This window comes from Delphinapterus leucas, chromosome 5, assembly GCF_059928025.1.
Source record: "Delphinapterus leucas isolate spDelLeu-1000000601 "Yukka" chromosome 5, BTC_Dleu_Yukka2, whole genome shotgun sequence".
Classification (NCBI taxonomy): domain Eukaryota; kingdom Metazoa; phylum Chordata; class Mammalia; order Artiodactyla; family Monodontidae; genus Delphinapterus; species Delphinapterus leucas.
In genome coordinates, this window is record NC_143133.1 from 36,436,801 (window position 1) to 36,458,003 (window position 21,203).

General features: G+C 45.0%; 1 protein-coding gene across 3 annotated transcripts in view; it reads left to right on the forward strand.

Annotated features, from left to right (window-relative positions):
• Positions 1 to 21,203, forward strand: part of EVC2 (EvC ciliary complex subunit 2) — a 152,487-nt gene that overhangs the window by 69,375 nt on the left and 61,909 nt on the right. For all 3 annotated transcript variants that reach the window (XM_022567025.2, XM_022567023.3, XM_022567026.3), the window contains 4 exons: positions 5,805 to 6,129; positions 12,473 to 12,712; positions 14,950 to 15,125; positions 17,860 to 18,019. In XM_022567025.2, coding sequence (XP_022422733.2) covers positions 5,805 to 6,129; positions 12,473 to 12,712; positions 14,950 to 15,125; positions 17,860 to 18,019 — 901 coding nt within the window. The remainder of the gene's footprint in view (positions 1 to 5,804; positions 6,130 to 12,472; positions 12,713 to 14,949; positions 15,126 to 17,859; positions 18,020 to 21,203) is intronic.

The window sequence follows — 21,203 nt, forward strand, 5'->3', positions numbered from 1 at the left end:
CTCATTTATCAGAGGGCTATGGCTTGGACAGGATGTATATGCAGCAAAACTGGCCCGAGTAAGTACATTCCTCTCTCAAGTACAGTGACAAAAGCTGACACTTTTGTGACCTGAAAAAATTAAATGTTCTCTAGGAAAGAAGCGTTTGCATCTTGCTAACTTTGCCAACTTGTTGAAGTAGTAAAGAAGATGAAGAATCCCAGTCCAGCCTGTGCAACTCAAAATGTCTTTGTTTCATGGAGGCATTGGGGACTTTGGGAGGGGGCGGGGAGTGGGAAAATATGTGTATTTCATTGTTGTCTAAATAATTAAAAGTACCATAGGGGGTGATGAGAATTTTACCAGTGGATCCAATCCTGTATGCAAACTATGCATTCTTTATATGCATTTAGTTCTTCTGTGGCTGGTTGGGAAATTAAAAGATGACACCTTCATTAATTGCATGCTATTTTAATTGGTCTAAAGGGACATTTTTCTTTCTTTTGTGGCTTTGGAACACCCTGACAGTTTTATTGTTACTTCTGAGGGTTTATCCATGGTGATTAACATTAATACTATTAAAACAGAAAGTGCCTGTGAGCTTGTGTTCCCAGGGGATCGGGAAGGGTGAGCTGTGAGGACCGACTCTTCTGCCACCAATTTCCTGGGAGAGAGAATAGAAAAGAATAAGGAAACGACTGTATTTAGAAACAACAAAATGCCGGACTCCGCACCATGTATTTTCTATATCTTATCTCTTTTAGCCCTGAACAACTACCTATGAGGATGGTCCCCATTGTGCGGTGGGGAAGCCGAGTCCTTTACCCAGCTTGCTTAAGCTAGGAAGCGATTTAACAGCAGAGAACTTGTGGAAATGTCCTCCTGTTCATTTCAATCCCCATGTACCTGGCAAAGCACTTGCAGTTTACCCAATAGGCAGCCACCCATTTTCTAATACAAGTTAATAAATGAATGAATGAATGAATGGTGGATGGAGTGGGTCAGATAAGGTGTATGAGTTTCATATCCAGCTGTAACGAGTGACCACAAACTTGGTGGCTTAAAACAACACAAATGTATTATCTTACAGTTCTGGACATCGAAGTCCAACATGGGCCTCGCTAGGAAAACTCAAGATGTCAACTGTAGGGGAGAATCCATTTCGTTGCCTTACCCATCCTCCTGAAGCTGCCTACATTCCGAGGCTCGTGACCCCTTCCTCCATCTTCAAAGCTGATGATTCCGTCACTCCTACCCCCCTACCCCCGCTTCCTTCATCGAATCTCCCTCTGATTCCCATTCCCCTTCTACCTCCCTCTTCCACTTTTAAAGACCTTGTTATCAATCTCTGGTGTAAGGTGGGTTGATGAGCAGCCTTAGTTCCATCTGCAACCTTATTTCTCCTTTACCATGTCACCTAACAGATTCACAGCCTCTGGGGATTAGGACATGAACATCTTTGCCGGGGGCATTATTTTGCCTACCACAAAAAGCTTCATTAAAGGTGTGAAATCTATTTTGTCTGTCCCAGTAGAGAAGTAATTCTTTTCTGAGACTGTGGAACATGGTTTGTTTGGTTCCTTGGATATTTAACCATGCACACACCACCTGAAGGCATCTCTTTGCTTTTTCCTTGCTTTGTAACCTGCAAACACTCTCCACACATGCCATGTTCAGTAAGTACCCGTTGAGGAAATGAAAGAATGAAATGAACGAGCTGTTGTTTAAAACTATATTAATTTGGTCTAAAGGACACGGGAGACATTTTGATCTAAGATGGTAAAATTTGAGCATTAAAAAGAATAATGGCTGTAGTCGATTGAAACCCACCAAATATATACAATTTCATAGTGATTCTACGCAGAGGCATGGGGTCTTCCTAGATTCAGCTCAACATTTGCACTCTTCAGACTCCCATAGGCCACACTTGACCCCTTCTGTGTAGCTCGAGGGCAGGAACACAGAGTACGTGTCCACTGTGAGGGCAGCATTAGACAGTCTTCTGTGGGTGCCCTTGCCTCAGGTCACACTGCAACCGATAGCTGTCCAGGAGGTATTTTCTCCCCAAGTCACACAGCTCTAGTGCAAGGAGATTCAGTCTACATCAGGCAGCTATGGGAGCATTCCTGGCTTAAACGCTTCATACCCCAGAGTTGCCAGCATCTTTTGTAATAACTCGCGGGCATGGCTTCCAGCGTTTCCACAAGGGACATGCCCAGGTCCAAGAATGACCTCACTCGGGAAAGTTCAAAGCACAGTGTCTGCTTCCCTGTTAGGGATTTATGGTTCATTTACAGGTCCTCTCATCCAGATGTAATTTACCAATCAGGTTTCATTTTTTATGACATTTGATGTTCTTGTCCTTCTGAAGTTTTCAGGTAAAAGCCAAAGCTCAGATTCTCAGGAAGTTGGAAAAAGTTTTATTAACCTTTTGCTCTCATACCTAAACAAGCAAATAAACCAATGAACAAACAGACCCCAACTCATTTGTCACCATGGGAGGTTGCTATGACACCAGCTCTTTAACTAGCAAAGAATCAAACATCTATCATAATTATAAGCTTTATGTCCGAGTAACTGCATTATTGAGGAGAGAAAGTTCTTTGTGAAGAATTCCAGCTTAAAAAAATACAGAAGAAGTGATAGAATTAGAAAGTGTGATTTTTCAACCCCTAGTGATATCATGGATCTAGGTAACAATTACAATGTATACTAAAACCATTAGGTGAAGGGTAGATAGGGAATTTCATAATATAGGGATCATGCTCGCACCACTTGAACTTGTGATCCATCTTAGTATTTACCCGTTGTATGATCCTACAGGAAGCACACGGTACTACTTATGGTACATTTTAAAAAAACAAATTTAATCTGACTCTAATCAAGACTTTAGATCTAACTAGTAGTTTGTGGAAATACAAGGGATAGAGGAACAATGACACCCTTTGGAAGCAATCAGCCAAGTCCAGAATGTGGGACATTCTGTAGGATGAATGACCAGGTTTCCCCAACAAATCATGGAAGGGAAAATGGAAGGGCAGAGGGCTTCTCTGGTGGCGCAGTGGTTGAGAGTCCGCCTGCCGATGCAGGTGTTCATGCCCCGGTACGGGAAGATCCCACATGCCGCGGAGCGGCTGGGCCCGTGAGCCATGGCCGCTGAGCCTGCGCGTCTGGAGCCTGTGCTCCGCAACGGGAGAGGCCACAACAGTGAGAGTCCCGCGTACCGCAAAAAAAAAAAAAAAAAGGAAGGGCAGAATGATATAGAATAAAGTGGACTTAGTCAACATTGTGGGATTTTGTTTGGTTCTTGAATTAAACTTTCAACTGTAAAAATTATTTTGGGACACTTGAGGTAGTCTGAATAATGACTGATATTAATTATTGGAATTATTGTTTAACACTTTAAATATGATACGGTTAAATGGTATTGAATATGATAATGGCATCAAGGTTAGGCAAAACTGATATACATAAACACATATATACACATATATAGACATACATATGCACATGTGTGTGTGTGTGTGTATATATATATATATATATATATATATATATATATATATATACAGTTGACAGTTAACGATGCATACTGAGGAAATTAAAGGTAAAATGAAAAATCTGGGGTTTGCTTTAAAATGCTAAGCAAACTTTTTTTTTTTTTTTTGCGGTACACGGACCTCTCACTGTTGTGGCCTCTCCCGTTGCGGAGCACAGGCTCCGGACGCGCAGGCTCAGCGGCCATGGCTGACGGGCCCAGCCGCTCCGAGGCATGTGGGATCTTCCCGGACCGGGGCGCGAAACCGTGTCCCCTGCATCGGCAGGCGGACTCTCAACCACTGCGCCACCAGGAAAGCCCAGCTAAGCAAACTTTGAAGGGAGTAACTAAAACAAGATTGGCAAATATTGACAGTTTTCCAAGTTGAGTAATGATTACATTGGGAGTCTGATTATTCTACCTACTTTAAGTGCCTGAAAATTTCCATAATAAAGTTTTCTTATTTTTCTTTTCATAAGTTTTTAAAATTTTTATTTATTTTATTTATTTATTTTTGGCTGCATTGGGTCTTTGTTGCTGTGCATGGGCTTTCTCTAGTTGTGGTGAGCAGGGGCTACTCTTTGTTGCGGTGCACGGGCTTCTCATTGCAGTGGCTTCTCTTGTTGCAGAGCATGGGCTCTAGGTGCACGGGCTTCAGTAGTTGTGGCACACGGGCTCAGTAGTTGTGGCTCGCGTGCTCCAGAGCGCAGGCTAAGTAGTTGTGGCCTATGGGCTTAGTTGCTCCACGGCATGTGGGATCTTTCTGGACCAGGGCTTGAACCCATGTCCCCTGCATTGGCAGGTGGATTCTTAACCACTGTGCCACCAGGGAAGCCCCATAATAAAGTTTTCTTAAAACCCTTATATTTTTACAGTCAGATGCCATTTTCTCCTATCAAATTATTAAATATATTTAAACATTTTACAGGGAGGGGTGAAATAAGGATCCTACTGCATTCCTGGGGAACTTCTGGAAAGCAGTTTGGCAGGATGCCCTAAGAGGCTTAAAATATTGCTAGCATTTGACCCAGTGATTCCCTTTGTAGAAATCATACTGAAAAAATCATTGTGAATATCAAAAACTCTTTACAAAGCTGTTCACTTCAGGTTATCTTAGACTTTGAATTTTGCAAGTAACCCAAATGTGCACCACTAGAAGAATGGTTAATTGAATCATGGTACACCACATCATGAAGTATTTTGCAACCATCGTAGGAAACTTTTACAGTTTTTAAATACAACTGGAAGATGCCTGTTACAACATTAATTGAAAACAGGACAAAACTATACTTGCATCTATGTAAACAATATACATCCATGGGGAAAATATGTGTAGACAAAAAAAAAAACTGGAAGCAAATACAACAAAATACCTCCATTGGTTCTGACTGGGTGATAGACCTACAGTGAATGAAGTCTTTTTCTGTGTTTATTTTCCAGATTTTTCTATCATAGACATAGTCTTGTCCTGTGCATCTTGTAATAGTTTTATAAAGGTATAACCAACAAACCATAAAATTCACCCACATTAAGAGTACAGTCTGATATATATGTGTAAATATATATAGCTGTACAACCACCATTACAACATTACAATCAAGTTTTAGAACCTGTGACTCTGTGAAGTATCTCACAAATATTTCTTGAGTAGACTTCATTTTTAGAGCAGTTTTAGATTTACAGAACAATTGAGAAGATAGTACAGAGAGTTCCTACATACCCTGTACATAGTTTCCCCTGTTATTAAAATCTTCTATTACTATGGTACATTTGTTAAAATTAATGACCGAATACTGATACATTATTATTAACTAAAGTCCATACTCATTCAGATTTCCCTAGTTTTTACTTAATGTCCTTTTTCTGTTCCAGGATTCCATCCAGGGTATTACATTACATTTACTTGACATATCTATAAATTAATTTTTAATTGGAAAAAAGTAAAATGAACCTAATTTTTCAAATCCTCCAAATATTTAACCATTTTTCTCTTGGTCTTCTTGTTTTTGTTGACTTGTTGCTTGTTGACAAAGACCATGTCTTATATTAATTATATTCCTTGTAGTTTCCAACATGGTACCCTGCAAATTTACTAAATAATATTCTGCTAATTTAGTCACTGTCCTTCAATAACTGGATGGAGCAGAAGAGAGGGAGAAAAGGAAGAGAAGAAAGGAAAAGAAAGACCTTACTTTACAAATAAGTTAAAACCTCAGAGCTCTGAGGGACCTTTGGTTTCTGCTGTGATTTTATGTAATGGAATTCTTTTGACCTTTGTGTTTCCCAGGCTGGAAATTGCAACCCTGAATCGGGCAGACTCAGATCTGGAAGCTTGTCGAACCCAAATCAGCAAAGACATCATTGCTCTTCTACTGAAAAATCTGACCAGCAGTGGCCATCTCTCCCCTCAGGTAGAGAGGAGGATGGGTGCTGTTTTCAAAAAGCAGTTTCTGTTGCTGGAGAAAGAAATTCAAGACGAGTATGATCGGAAGATGGTGGCCTTGACAGCTGAGTGTGACCTAGAAACAAGAAAGAAGACAGAAAGCCAGTACCAGAGGGAGATGGCAGCAATGGAGGAAGCAGAAGAGGTGCTGAAACGTGTTAGTGAGAGGGTAAGGCAACTTTGAAAGGAAGGCTTTCATTTGCCTCCCTCCTTCATCATTTATCCATCCATACATACATACATACATCTACCTGCCCATTCATCCATCCACCCACCCATCCATCCATTCTCCCCACCTACCACCTATCTGTCCATGTACTCATCCATCCATCCATTTATTCACTCACCACCCATCCATGCATCCATTCATCCAAACTCCAACCCATCCATCCATCCGCCTACCACCCTTCTATCCACCTGCCCATCTACACTTCCATCCATCCATCCAGAATTCATTTAGAAAGCATTTACTGATCACTACTGTCTAGGCAGTGAAGGTACAGAGAGCACTGAGACATGGTTCTTGCATTTGAGAAGTTCACAGTCTAATGAAGGATTCTCGCATATAACACATGTGAATTCATTCAGCCATGTTGTAATAGAGGTACGTTCACAGTGCTGGGGGTGTCATGGGACAGGTAGAATGGCTTCATTCACAGAAAAGCATGTCCACAAGAGCACAGCTCTTGGGGTTGTGATGTCAGTGCACACGTGTGTCCGTCTGGACTGCACCGCACTAAGTTCTCTCCAGCACGGGCTCTGGAGTCAGACAAACCTGGACTCATATTCTAGTACACTGCAGCTCAGCTCCGGAAGGCCTTAACTAGCCTCTGTAAGTCTGTGAGTCAAGGCCGAGGGCGCCCCCCTCTCAGAGCGGCTGGAAGAAGTAATGCAGGAAAGGAGCCCCGGGTGTGGGCTGCAGTAGGCTCTCGTGCACAGTGCCCAGTTCTGGGAGTTCTGACCTCTCGGCCTTCCCAGGGCTGCTCTCTGTTGATCGGAGATCAGCTCTCATTTTCCTAAGAGAGTGGCAGTTTCCGTCTTGAAAGGAATCACGCCAGAGTTTTTTCCCAGGCGCACCAAATCCAGTCTGATTTCTACCTTCCTCCATGGAAGAGATGGCTGGTTCCCTCTGGTGACTTGAGCCCACATAACCTGTTCTGAAAATTTATCATCCTAGGGAGGTCTAACATCTTAGGAACGAGCTTCTGAACTCCTAACCTCCATTCTGCAGACTGGCAGCCGTGCACAGAAATCCTCTGGGAGAGAGTAGAGAGCTCTCAGGGTGACAGCGCCTGGCTCTCAGATGGTCGGTCACCTGTGGTCAGACTACGGGCTGGGCACTAAAGCAGAGAGGTGCGATTCACGCTGTCTTACCCCCAGCCACTCCCCTGCAGCTGGGGTCCCCTCGCCTCAACACACATCTCATTTCAGGGTGTGGCTTATTTTCGGTTTGGCTCCTGTATGGATTTCCTGTAGCTGCTGTAACAAATGACCACAGACTTCGTGGCTTAAAACAACAGAAATTTATTCTCTCACAGTTCTGGAGGCCAGAAGTCCAAAATCAAGGTGTCAGCCAGGCATGGCCCTTCTGAAATCTCTTGGGGAGAATCCTTCCTTGCCTCTGCCAGCTTCTGGTGGCTCCAAGCATTCCTTAGCTTGTGGCTGCATCCCTCCAATCTTTTTTTTTTTTTTTCGGTACGCGGGCTTCTCACTGTTGGGGCCCCTCCCGTTGCGGAGCACAGGCTCCGGATGCGCAGGCTCAGCGGCCATGGCTCACGGGCCCAGCCGCTCTGCGGCATGTGGGATCTTCCCGGACCGGGGCACGAACCCGCGTCCCCTGCATCAGCAGGCAGACTCTCAACCACTGCGCCACCAGGGAAGCCCCATCCCTCCAATCTTGACCTTGGTCTTCACATGGCCCATGACCCTGTCACCTCCACTTCTGTCTCTTTTAAGGACACTCATCTTTTGATTTAGGACCTAGCTAAATGATCCTGTATTATTATCTGCAAAGACCCTTATTCCGAATAAGGTCATGTTCATAGGTTCTGGGATTACGATGTGGATGTATCTTTTTGGAGAGGGGCCAACGTTCAGCCCACCACTGTTCCCCTGGCTGGCCCCACTCTCTGATCTCCATCCATGACTGCACAGGTCGGCACTGTGTTTCCTTGAGTTCAGCACTTTAAAAGAATGTGTTAAACACACTGTTCACTGTTTCAGCCCCAAACAGTCTCATTCTCTCTCTCTCTCTTATTTCCTCAATTTGTTATATATTTTTTTCTGATAAAAATAATACGCATTCAATGAGGGAGGCTTGGAAAGTACTCAGAAGCAGAGGTCGGCAAAATGGGACCCATGAGTCCAATCCTGCCCGGCCTGTTTTTTCTGGCCCTTGAGTTGAGAATGGTTTTTACATTTTTAAAGGATTGTAAAAAGTAAAAACAAAAAAAGAATATGTGACAGAACCCTGATGTGTCCTGCAAAGCCTAAAATATTTATCTGGCCTTTACTGAAAGTCTGCCAACTCCAGCTCCAAAGCATAAAAGGAAAAACCCAGAAAAAAATTGAAACACATTCCACCAGTCGACAGTAGACAAACATTCGTTCAGCCTGTTTGTTGAGTTCCTGCTGTGTGTCTGAGCCTGGAGACACCACTATGCTAAGAGGACCCCACTCCTGTCCTCGGCTTTCAGCATAAACCTTTTGCTTTATTTTTACATATATTTTTTTTTTACAGAGCAAGGTTCATGCGGTTCATTGAACCTTCTATCATGGTTGTTTCCACTTACCATCACAGATGTCATTAAACGCTCTCACACTTAGCATTTACTGAAGGCCAGGAATTTTTCAGAGCACATCACCTGGACCTTCTCTTCAAATATTCACACCCACTCAGTGAAGTGGGAATTGATAGGCTCCCACGTTTACAGGTGAGGAAACAGATGGGAGAAGGTCACCTGCCTGAGGACACGTGGGTGGACCAAGACACACACCCAGGCAGCTCGCCCCGACCATCAAGCCTCACGGCCACCCTCACGCAACAGTGCATCGTAATCCTGGTGGGCTTCTGCCTTTGCAATGCTTTTGTTGCAAAGACTGCCCGCGGCAGCGCAGTTTTAAGCGTTTGCTCATTATTTACACTGGCTGTTGGGGGCATGGAGAAGGGGTGACACACAGTGTTCTCCTGCTCGCTCTGTGCAGGGCTCAGGGTGGGCGGCACCATCACTGTGGATCCCCCAGGCCACCCTGTCCAGAGACAAGTCTCCTTATTTGAGCAAATCCGCTTCCAAAAATAGCCTAAAGCTGCAAAAGTTAACAGAGCTATTTCCCTTCCAGTCTGTGCAAGTCATTCCATCTTAGAATGACTTCGTCATCTATTCATTTATTGTAGTCATCTTTAAATAAAATGCATGAAAATATTTTGGCCATATTATTCCTCCAAGAATTAGTTTTTTGTTTTGTTTTTTTAAAAAAAAGCTAAATGAGGAGTATCAGTTTTTTTGAGTAAAGTTTAGGAATTCCATTAATTAGTATAACAATGAAATCTGTTCACGTTTAAACATCTGTATGATCCCGTACAGTCTGTAAAGTGTTTCTGCATGGAGAAGCTCTTAAGGGTAGTGGCAAATATAGACTCTGAAGGCAGGTGGCTTAGGTTTAGATCTCACTCTGTTCCTCCAGAAGGTGCACTGTTCAGGCTCCTTGGGTCTCGGTTTCCCCATCCTTAAACTGGGGATGACAATGATGCCTGTCATATAGGACTGTCAATACTTGTTTAGTACTTAGACAGATGCTTGGCAATGTCAGCCCTGTTCTATCCAGTCTCATTATTTAGTGTAATCTTTAAAGAAGCCCATGACATAAAACAGTCAGGATGTGAAATCTTTCCAGTTCAAGTTGGAGAAACAGAAGCCCAGAGGGGAAGCGTCTTGCCCAGCTTCCTGCAAGCAGCCACTGGCCGTTCAGCGTGTGTACTTTGTAGGGGGACCTCTTCCAGATCCACGTGCTTCCCACCTACTTGGAGAAGAGGCGGCAGCAGCGCATCCTGCCCTGAGCTGCCAGAGGCTTCCTAACTCCTTTGAGTGTGTCTTAAAGGAAAAGATGCCTTAAGGGCAAGAACTCTTACACTGGAACCATCTCTGGGGGTTTTATTTCTATAAAACATTTTCACGATTTGCCCAGCTTGCTAAATTGAGTAGAGGGAGTGTCATTTAGTACAGTCATAATCTCCTGACGCGATTTCACATTTTTGATGGCCTAGAGTCAGCGCGAAGAGCAGTTGTCAGAACAGCCTGGCACAGGCCTGCGATTCTCGAGCCAGGATTGAAGTTCCCTATCCTGACCCAGGCCTCCCAATCTCTCCATGCAAGTTGCTTTTTTAGGCATTTTAAGCTGAAGGATAGACATGCCTCATTTCTCTGAGAAGTCTATTTTAGTGGAAAGTTCAATAGGTAGTTGGGGGTGAGTGACCATTATTTTAATGCACCTTTAAAAATGCACATTTGTTGCCAATATTTAAAATATAAAATTTTGGATAGAAAATCCAGACTTTCAGCTTCTCTTAAAAAAATGGAAAGATATGGCCACACCAGGTGCATAGTCCTACAGAGCCCCCTTTGGTGGGCTGAGCAGTGGCTGACCCCGTAAGCAGGGCTCGCTCTCTCTACTTTACCCCAGTCCCCAATGCCCCCAGTACAGTACTTCCCAGGCTACCTCACATGACCTCCCCTGCTTGGCAGGCCTCCGTGGTGTCCCCTGCTTTAGGGTTTAGTCTTCTCATCTGTGCCACAGAAGGATTGAACTAGAGCAGGGGATGAACACGTTTCTGTGGGTCTCTGGACCCCCTTAGGAGGGCAGTATACAGGGAAATGGGGGGGACTCCCATCAAAAGTTATTTTAAGGAGCATTTCACTATGACACAAACACATCATTTCCTCATGCCTTATTCTTCAGAAATACTATTCTAAGCAAGGACAGATAATTACGTTTTAGAATTTGCACACGCACACTCAAGCACGTGTGTATGCGTGTGTGTGTGTGTGTGTGTGTGTGTGTGTGCGTGCACGTGTGCTGTGTGCTTGCTTTTTGTCCTGGCTGTGAGGAGTTAAATGGATTTCACCCCTGTTTCATTCCTATTAATTAAAATAAATTGAGGTTTGGAGCTTGTCGAATTCCATACTGTCAAAATAGAAGGTCACTTTCATGGATGAATGGACCTACCTGGGCACCAGCTACTCCCCTGGTAGCAGAGCATCCCTGTGATGCCCAGAGCCAGGGGCCCAACACCCTCATTGTGGGTGACTTGCATTCTGTAATTTAGATCAAGTCAGCTGTGAATAACTACTTCTCTCCAGAAGAGAAGACCCCTTCAGCTTTGCCACATAATAATCTGACCATTGGAGTGACAGTCCCATCATATTCAAAGTTTATGTCCACACTCAGAGGGAGGGGATTTCTGTGACGTCTTACACCGGGGGCCAGGAATCTTGGGGGCTTCTTAGAATTCCGCCTCTGCACGTGGAATGACTAAGACACCCTCCTGCGGCGTGAGTCTTTTGAGGTAATGGGAGTGCAGAGGCATCAGGAACTTAGTGAAGGCGTGTCTCCCCCCTGCTGCCCTCCCTCTGGACCACATAAAGTGGAGGCACCCCAGGAGCCACTTCCTACCTCCCCTTTGCCTCCCTTTTAACGCAAATGTTATCAGCTTGGGCCTGATTGCTCGTATCTTTCTCTTCATCGAAGTTAAGGATGAAAGATGATGGAAATAAGCTTGAGAGCCTAACAGCACAGTCCATTGATGTTTCCATTTTGCGGGCTATTTTCAGGCAGTTTGATTTGAAAATTTCCACTCTTGTGAATTTTTTTCTTTGAGATCGTTCTGGAAAACGTTAAGATAACAGGGAGGACAGGTTACAACAGCATTTCCCAGAGTTTAGCAGCTTCCTCATGGCAAATTTGGGATTCAGTGTGTGTGTATGCCTGTGTGTATACATGTGTGTGTTCCACGTGGGTGTGCACATGCGTGCACTGTATTTGTGTTGCTGTGTGTGCCTGTATCTTTGTGCATGTATGCGCATTGTTTGTTGCTGTGTGCATTTATATGCACTGTGCATGTGTATGTGTGCACGTGTGTGTTGGTGGTGCATGTCTGTGTGCTGAGCGTATGTGTATGTGCCTGTGCACGTGCATGCATGTGTGTGCACCTGAATGTGTGTGCGTGTATGTGCATTGCTGCTGTGTGCATCGATGTGCACTGTGTATGTTGATGGTGCATGTATGTGTCCTCTATGTACATGTGTGTGCATGTGTGTGTGCCTGTATGTGCATTATTGCTGGGTGCATTTATATGCACTGTGCACATGTGTTTTGGTGCATGCATGTGTGCTGTGCGCGCATGCATGTATGTACATGTGCGCGTGCATGCACGTGTGTGCTGGCATGTTGCACACATGTGCCTGTGCATGCCTGACCAGTGTGTCACCTCCCACGTGCCCCCCTCTTCTCCACAGTCTGCTATCGAATGCAGCAGCCTCCTGCGGACCCTCCATGGCCTAGAACAGGAGCACCTGAGGAGGTCCCTTGCTCTGCAGCAGGAGGAAGACTTTGCCAAGGCCCACAGGCAGCTGGCCATTTTCCAGAGGAATGAACTGCACAGTATCTTTTTTACCCAGATAAAAAGTGCTATTTTCAAAGGAGAACTGAAGCCAGAGGCAGCGAAAATGCTGCTGCAAGATTACTCTAAAATACAGGTAATGCCTCAAATGCGGCTCTCTCTGATGGAGGAGTCATTTTCCTGAACTGTTTCAGTAAATTTCTCCTCTTTCTGAGCTAAGTCCTGTCTCTTCTTTTGTGCTGGGTTCCAGTGAACTAACGCTATCTTCCTTCGACCTCTTGATGCGGCGGCTGAGTTTCCAGTAAGCAGGGCAAATGGGGGCTTGAAGCACAGGCCTTAGACTCAGGCTCACCTGGACTTGCATTCCAGTTCCACTACCCATCAGCTCTGTGAATTTAAGCAAATTGCCTAACTTCTCTGAGACTCAGTTGCCTCACCTGTAAAATGGGGGTAATAGAGTCCCCACACTAAAAGGGACATAATGGAAATTTCATGACCTAATTCATGGAAAGCCAGTGCTTGGCACAATATATGTTTAATATATATAGTGGTTAAAAATATAAATATATATGTGCATATATGTATGTGTGTGCATGTGTGTGTGGCGATGTATGCCTAGGGTTTATGATCTCTGTCTCGATATTCTTGGGTGAATTTGTGGGTGTTTTTGCATGTAAGCTTGAGTGTGAGTGTCATTAACCCAGACTGAATAAATTCCTAGATGACTGTGAAAGTAGTTTATGAGACTGTCACTATTTTTATGAGGCCTGCCTGAGGCATTTTACCTGTGCCTGTACACACAGTGCATCACTGGTGTGCAGTAATGCACCAGATTTCTGGTCCTGGCACAGGCTTCGTGAGTGAGAGCTGCAACAGATCAGGGCTGTCCCAGGAGGAGACCAGGCGGCCCTCGTGAGCCTTTTGGAAAGAGAGGACCACTGTCAGAAAGCACTCTTGGCATGAAGAGAGCCAGCCAGCCTCTCCGGTTTGCTCTTGGCTTTTCCCAGTAAAACTTCAGGAGAGTAAATAAAGTCCTGGGTAGGTATTCAGACCCCACAGCACCACTTAGGGATTAACAGATTTTGCTGTCGTTTTGCCCGCTCCTCGTGATAAGCTGTGGCTGACTCTCCATGTTGAAAAGAACACGCGTTATTGTTAATAATACTGGGGACAAAAAAGTAACAGCCCTGGTGACAGTCCCAAGGAACAGACAGATTAGTATTTGAGGATCCCGACTCTGAGCTTCCCGACGTCAAGGGCTCAGGTCAGCTGACTCACGTGATCCAGCTCCGCAGAGGATAGAAATGTCACCAGTGTTCCTGCTGTATTGATTCTGCTGCCAGGAGCTCTCAGAGAGAAGCTGGCATTTGGCCACATCCCACCGACCATTCTGCTTTTCACTGTCAGGAGAGTGCAAATCCTCAGGTGTTGGACCTGGAGAGATTATAGCTTTTGTGTGGAAAGAAAAACATCATACGTTTCTTATTGAACAAAATGTTGAACTTGCGGGTAACCCACTGCATGGACAGTATTTCCCCAGATGGAAAAAAGACAGCAGAGCCAGTCAGTGGGATAGTACACTGAGGCTGATGTTTTAATTACCGTGCGTTTAATTACTGCTGGTCTAATTATTATGCTACTGGTTGAAGCTGGATTTGGGAGACAGCCTATTATGAAGTTAAAACACAGGCCCTGGAATTAGATGGCTGAGTTCAAATCCCTGCTCAGTCATTTACCAGCTGTGTGATATGGACTCAGTTTCCTCATCTGTGAAATGGGAATAATAGTATCCTGTCCCTAAATTAAGTTACAAAAGACGAGGAATGCTCTGGGCCCAATGCCAGGCCCAGCAAAAACACCCAGTATATGCAAGGCTATTATTACTCTCTTGTGCTTGCTTGGGTTCTTATGCATTTTGTACGTTATAGGAACTTCGTGCTATTCTGTGACCAGGCTCATCTCGTGTCCTCCATGAGTGTGGGAGTCCTGGGGTCAGAGCCGGTGGCTAATTTATCCCAGAACTTCAGTACCTGTCCTGGTGCTGTGTTTGGGGAGCGCCACAGGTGTGACTGTGCGCGTGGGTGAAGGATGCCTGAGAGAAATTTATATTCCATTTCTAGGGAAGCAAAATTGTTTTGATAACTCTTTACCATCTGGGTCTCAAATGCACTTTTCAAAGCCCTCATTTCTTATTAGTATGTAATTTTCTTCTAAACCTTTGTTCGGGGCAGGGACATTTAAGGTGTTAATCCCAGGGCTTCTATTCCCGTGTATTTTCTTCAGAAAGGAAATGTAATATTTTAACTGACTAGAAAGAATTTTCTTTAAATTTAATTTAAGCATATTTTCTTGTTTTGTTTTTTTTTTTAACAGGAGAATGTAGAAGAGTTAATGGACTTTTTCCAGGCTAGTAAGAGATACCATCTCAGTAAAAGATTTGGCCACAGGGAGTATCTGGTCCAGAACATACAGTCATCAGAGACCCGGGTGCAGGGCCTGCTTAGCACTGCTTCTGCTCAACTGACCCTCCTTATCCAGAAACACGAGAGGTAAAACCCCCAAACCACCTAAAATGATGCAAACAAACAGCCTTGCCCCAACGTTCCTCATCAAAGACCATCTACTTCTGTTCATTCAGCGAATGCACTGGCTGCTCCTGACTTATTTCTTAAGAATTCTCTAGTTGGAAGAATCCTTTGCATTACAGAATTTTTAAAACATACCCAATAGTCGAGACAACCATACAGTGAGCTGACGTGTGCCCATCATCAACTTCAGGAGGTACCAGCTTGTGGGCAATCTTGATGTAGCTACACATCCCTGCCCTGAGTTATTTTAAAGCAAATCCCCAACATTTCATCAAGAAATCAATGGTGGAGTCTTTCATGAACTGTGTGATGGGATAGCCCACTTCTCCTTGACCTCTAGGACACAGTTGGCTCTTGCCTTCACCTTTGTTTTTCTTTTTTTGGGGGGGGAGGGAGTTTGTTTTTATTTTTGTATTTTTTTTAATTGAAGTATCTTTGACTTAGTTTCAGGTGTACAGCACAGTGATTCAGTTATACATACATATATATATCTATTCTTTATCAGATTCTTTTCCCTTATAAGTTATTACAAAATATTCAGTATAGTTCCCTGTGCTATACAGTAGGTCCTTGTTGGTTATCTATTTTATATATAGTAGTGTGTATCTGCTAATCCCAAACTCCTAATTTATCCCTCCCTGCCTTTCCCCTTTGGCAACCATAAGTTTGTTTTCTACGTCTGTGAGTCTGTTTTGTAAATAAGTTCATTTGTGTCATATTTTAGCTTCCACATATAAGTGACATCATACGGTATTTGTCTTTCTTTGTCTGACTTACTTCACTTAGTATGATAATCTCTAGGTCCATCCATGTTGCTGCAAATGGCATTATTTCATTCTTTTTTATGGCTGAGTAATATCCCATTACATATATATATATATATATATATATATATATATGCCACATCTTCTTCATTCATTCATCTGTCAATGGACATTTAGGTTGCCTCCATGTCTTGGCCTTTGGAATTAAGTATAAATACACAGATGCTTATCTTGGACTCTGAGTAATTTTTCTCAGCAGCACTGGGGTACCATGCAGCCAGGTAAATGGTGCTGTTCACTGCAGCCTCTAGCCCTTCGACAGCGTTCCTTCTCAGCTAGTCTATGAGACGCATAATTGTCAACAATGAAATTTATTCTTTGTAGGTTACAAGCTTTAAAATGAGTAGGGCCATGATGATAAGGTTGGCTTTCTTAGGACAAGCCGTGCTTTTATGAATTGGTTCTACTACCTGAGTAATTGTACTAGGACTTGGCAGCTCTCTTGCCCTCTTTATTTATTTTTTATTTTTATTTTTTGCGGTACGCGGGCCTCTCACTGTTGTGGCCTCTCCCGTTGCGGAGCACAGGCTCCGGACGCGCAGGCTCAGCGTCCGTGGCTCACGGGCCCAGCCACTCTGCGGCATGTGGGACCCTCCCGGACCAGGGCACGAACCCGTGTCCCCTGCATCGGCAGGCGGACTCTCAACCGCTGCGCCACCAGGGAAGCCCTCTCTTGTCCTCTTTAATGAGGATTCAGTAAGGTGCAAGTTACGTGAACACTTCCCACCCAAAGATGCTAATGAATTTGTCACTGCAGTTAACTTGACATTCCTGATTCATTTTCACTCGAGTGAAAGAAACAGCTCCTTGCCTTGAACGGAAGCACCCAACAGCTGGGTATACCGTGGGGAGCAGTTACCAGGGAAGTGTTCTGTACCTCTGATTTTTAAATCCTATTTTAATAGGTTGGCACAGACTTACATTTCTGAAATGCATATCTACCATTCGCTCAGTCACCTATTCATTCCTTCAGGAAACTTCCATGGTAAATCTACTGTATGCCAAGCAGGGGGCCCAGCCCAAGGATGCAGACAGACTGGGAATGGTAGTGGTGATCGTGGCAGCAACAGAAAAACAGAACCAGTAAGATATGTATGAGGAATTGTGTCGTGTGACTGTGGAGGCTGAGAAGACCCAAAATCTGCCCTCTGCAAGCTGGAGGCCGGGGAAAGCCAGTGGTGTAATTCAGTCCAGAGGCCTGAGAACCAGGGGAATCCCAGCCCTAGAGCAGGAGAAGATGAGATGAAATGTCCCAGCTCAACAGTGAGGCAGGAAAAAAAAAAGTGAATTCCTTACTCCTCCACCTTTTATTCTGTTCAGGCCCTCAGTGGACTGGGTGCCCACCCACATTGGGGAGGGTCATCTGCTTTACTGAGCCCACCCATTCACATGTTAGTCTCACCTGGAAACCCCTGCACAGACACACTCAGAAGTGATCTTTAATCTGGGCACCCTGGCCAGTCAAGTTGATAAACAGAATTAACCCTCACAGCGAGTTTTCCCTGCATTTTACCTCTTGGACTTTACTTGTGCCATTCCTGTCACTAGGACTTCCTAATCTACCATCTCCTCTTGGAAGATTCTATCTGTTCCACAGTGGTCCCCATGAATGTTGCAGTCTCCAAGAACTCTTGCCCAATTGTAATTTCACTCGGGATGTGAGCTTTCTCTGCACATCTCTGAAAAAGCTGACCTTACCCTTCCTGCATTTTCGTAACGTCTTAGCTGCCTGTTCTCCTGCTCCTTCTGAGGGTAGAGATTTCTCTGATTCAAACTGAACTAATATGGAGATAAACATTCAGCCACAGCACAGCCAAGCTGCAGGTGAGTTTGGAGAGTGTGTTAACTAACTCTGCATCTTTTTCATCTAGAGCAGGCTACTTGGATGAAGATCAGATGCGGGTGCTCTTGGAGCGGGCTCAGACAGAAGTCTTTTCTATAAAACAGAAGTTGGACAATGACTTAAAGCAGGAAAAGAAAAAACTCCACCAAAAATTAATAATTAAGAGAAGACGAGAGATGCTGCAAAAGGTATATAAGGAATTATGCTCTTGATTCTTTACATAATCATTGTGAACACCCACCAAGTGCCGGGTTCCATGCCAGGCACTGCCATCAGAGGGCTAGGATCCAAAGGGCAACTGGGCAGGCATCCTGATGTGCCATCTACAGTTGATTGGTAGTGACTTTTTGGAATGCTGTGTCAAGATTTCTACAGGTCCTAGCAAAGCTGAGGGTTGCAGTAAGTTAGTAATGTCTGCCAGGGCAAGAGAATAGGAGTGCTGGTTCCAGTGAATAATGACTGATGGGTGCTACAACATTTATGGAGTGTTTAATTGGCACTGTGCTAAGTGTATTATGTATTTTATTTAATCCTTACATTAACCCTATGAGGTAGATGCTACTGTTTTCTGGGGTTTTTTTGTTTTTTTTTGTGGTACACGGGCCTCTCACTGTTGTGGCCTCTCCCGTTGTGGAGCACAGGCTCCGGACGCACAGGCTCAGCGGCCATGGCTCACGGGCCTAGCCGCTCCGCGGCATGTGGGATCTTCCCGGACCGGGGCAAGAACCCGTGTCCCCTGCATCGGCAGGCGGACTCTCAACCACTGCACCAGCAGGGAAGCCCTGTTTTCTCTTTTATTAATGAAGACTTTGAGGCTGAGAGGGCTTAAGTGTTGTGGTCTATTTGGGCTGCTATAACAAAGTACCAGACTGGGTGGCTTATAAAGAACCACAATTTATATCTCACAGTTCTGGAGGCTGGAAGTCCAAGATCAGGGTGCCAGCAAGGTCAGGTTCTGGTGAAGGCCCTCTTCTGGTTGCAGACAGCTGACTTCTTGCTGGTAGAAGAAGTCAGAAGGGTGGAAAGGTGGAGGGAGCTTGGTGGGTGAGTGTGGGGCCTCTTTTATAAGGGCACTAATCCCATTCAGGGGGCTCCACCCTCATGACCTAAGCACCTCCCCAAGGCCCCCTCTCCTAACACCACCATGTCCCATGTTAGGTTTCAACATAGGATGTTGGGGGAAGACAAGCATTCAGATCACAGTATTAAGTAATGAGGTCAAGGTCCCATGTTTAGTGAGTGGCAGATGTGGAATTGAGCCCCGGCCTGTCTGACTTAGAGCCTCAGCCTTGTCCTTGACACTGACCCACTCAGCTGTTTGTGAACCTCGAGAGGGGAGAGACCAACCGGCAACCACAGAAAGATACCATGTGCTCCCTACATGCTCTGGTAGCACAGAGGAAGTCACCGTCTCCTGGGGAACCCGAGTTCTGGGGGACAAATGAGCATCTGATGCGAGCAAGGCAGGAAGGACACTGCAGGGGATGGGGAGGCGTCTTGTTCAAAGGTGAAGCACTCAGGCGAGGGTGCCCCGCTGTGCTTGGAGCTCCGAGAACATGAGAGCTGGGAGGGCAGAGGGCGGGGGCTGGAGGAGGCACGCCCGGGAAGCAGCACCTCATCAATGAGGGCAGTGTGCCGGGCTGGCAGCTGACCTTCATTCAAGGACAGTGGGGAGCATTGAAGCGTTTTCAGGAGGAGAAGTGATGCCCAAAACTCGGCCTCTGTGCACCAGTGCTGAATCAAATCTTGAAGACAGAGTTTTGGGTGAAGTAGAAAAGAATAGCTTTATTGCTTTGTCAGGCAAAGAAGGACGCAGTGGGCTCGTGCCCTGAAAAACTGTGTGTCCCAACCCGGGAGGATTTGGTGATGAGTTTTGTAGCAGTGGTTCAAGGGTGGAGATGCTGCTAAGGATCAGGGTGTGTGCAGTGCCGCAGTTCCTTAATCTGGCCTCAGGTGGTCTCCTGATGAGCAGGTCATTACCTTCTCTGGAATGAAGAATGCTAATATCTTCCATTTGTTGGGGGTTTTAGTTCTGTAAAAGAGCTCAAAGATACTGTGATGTGTATCCCTTGAGGCGGAACCAGGACCCTGCCCCAAGGCTGCACTATTGTTTCTTGGCTGCCCCTCCCTTGCCTCTGCCTCCCCTCCCTTCCCTGATTAGCAGCTGTTCAAAAGGCTCCCATGCCCAGGAGCCCCACAGGTCCTGCTCAGTTTCAGAAGGAAGATCAGATTTGGGATTTAGGAAGCTCATGTGAGCAGCCTGCGGATAGAGTTGGAGGAGCCCCAGGCTGTAGACCTTGAGCAGGTCTACAATGGGACCAATGGGAGGCTGTAGACCTTGACCAGGTCAAAACGGATGAGAGCATGTCCTGAGCATGGGAACAAGGACAGATTCAGAGGAGATACTAGATACATGGGATAACACAGGGGGTGGTCTGGTGCCATTCGGGAGGGAAAGGGAAACAATAACTTAATTTGGTTGATTAAAAACTCTGCTTTTATTATCAAGTGTTGGGCCCGGCATTCTCACCTGGACCATTGAACTCCACCCCATCTTTAGCATCACCTCATCCATCTCCACTGGCTCAAGGATCAAAGCAATGAGGCCCAAGAACACACTTCTCTGATGGTCTGGCCGGGTTCCAGGCTAGGGTCTGGAACATTTCAGCAGTTTCCCATGAGTCCTGTTCCTTACGGCTGCTTTTGATAAATCTTGTGAGTGGTACAGAGTGAGGACATAGCTCCACAAAGGCAAAGGTTTGTGTCATATCCTCAGCTCGGAGGACACATTGTAGGTGCTCAGCCAGTATTGTAGAAGGAAGGAATTGGCACCCTCTGGTCACCCGGACCCATGAACAAGACATATTTGCGCAAAATAGAACCCAGACTGTCCACAGGTGCACTGTTGTTAGTAACACCGTGATGTACATCTCTATGCATGTCAGCTTCCCAGCACAGGGCCTTTATGCCTACTGCTCTTTCTCCCAGGAATATCCTTTCCCCCATCTTAACCCAACTGAGATATGACCTTCTTTTTTTTTTTTTTTTTTTAAAGAAGAAGATGTTGGGGGTAGGAGTTTATTAATCAATTTATTTATTTTTGCTGTGTTGGGTCTTCGTTTCTGTGTGAGGGCTTTCTCTAGTTGTGGCAAGCGGGGGCCACTCTTCATCACGGTGCGCGGGCCTCTCACTATTGCGGCCTCTCCTTCTTTATTTTTTTAACTTTTAAAAATTAGTAGTAGCATATTATTACTATAATTACTCTTGGTGGTGATTAGCCTTTGTTGTTGTTTTCCATTATGTTTTACTACAGGATATTGAATATAGTTCCCCGTGCTATACAATAGGACCTTGTTGTTTATCCATTTGGGT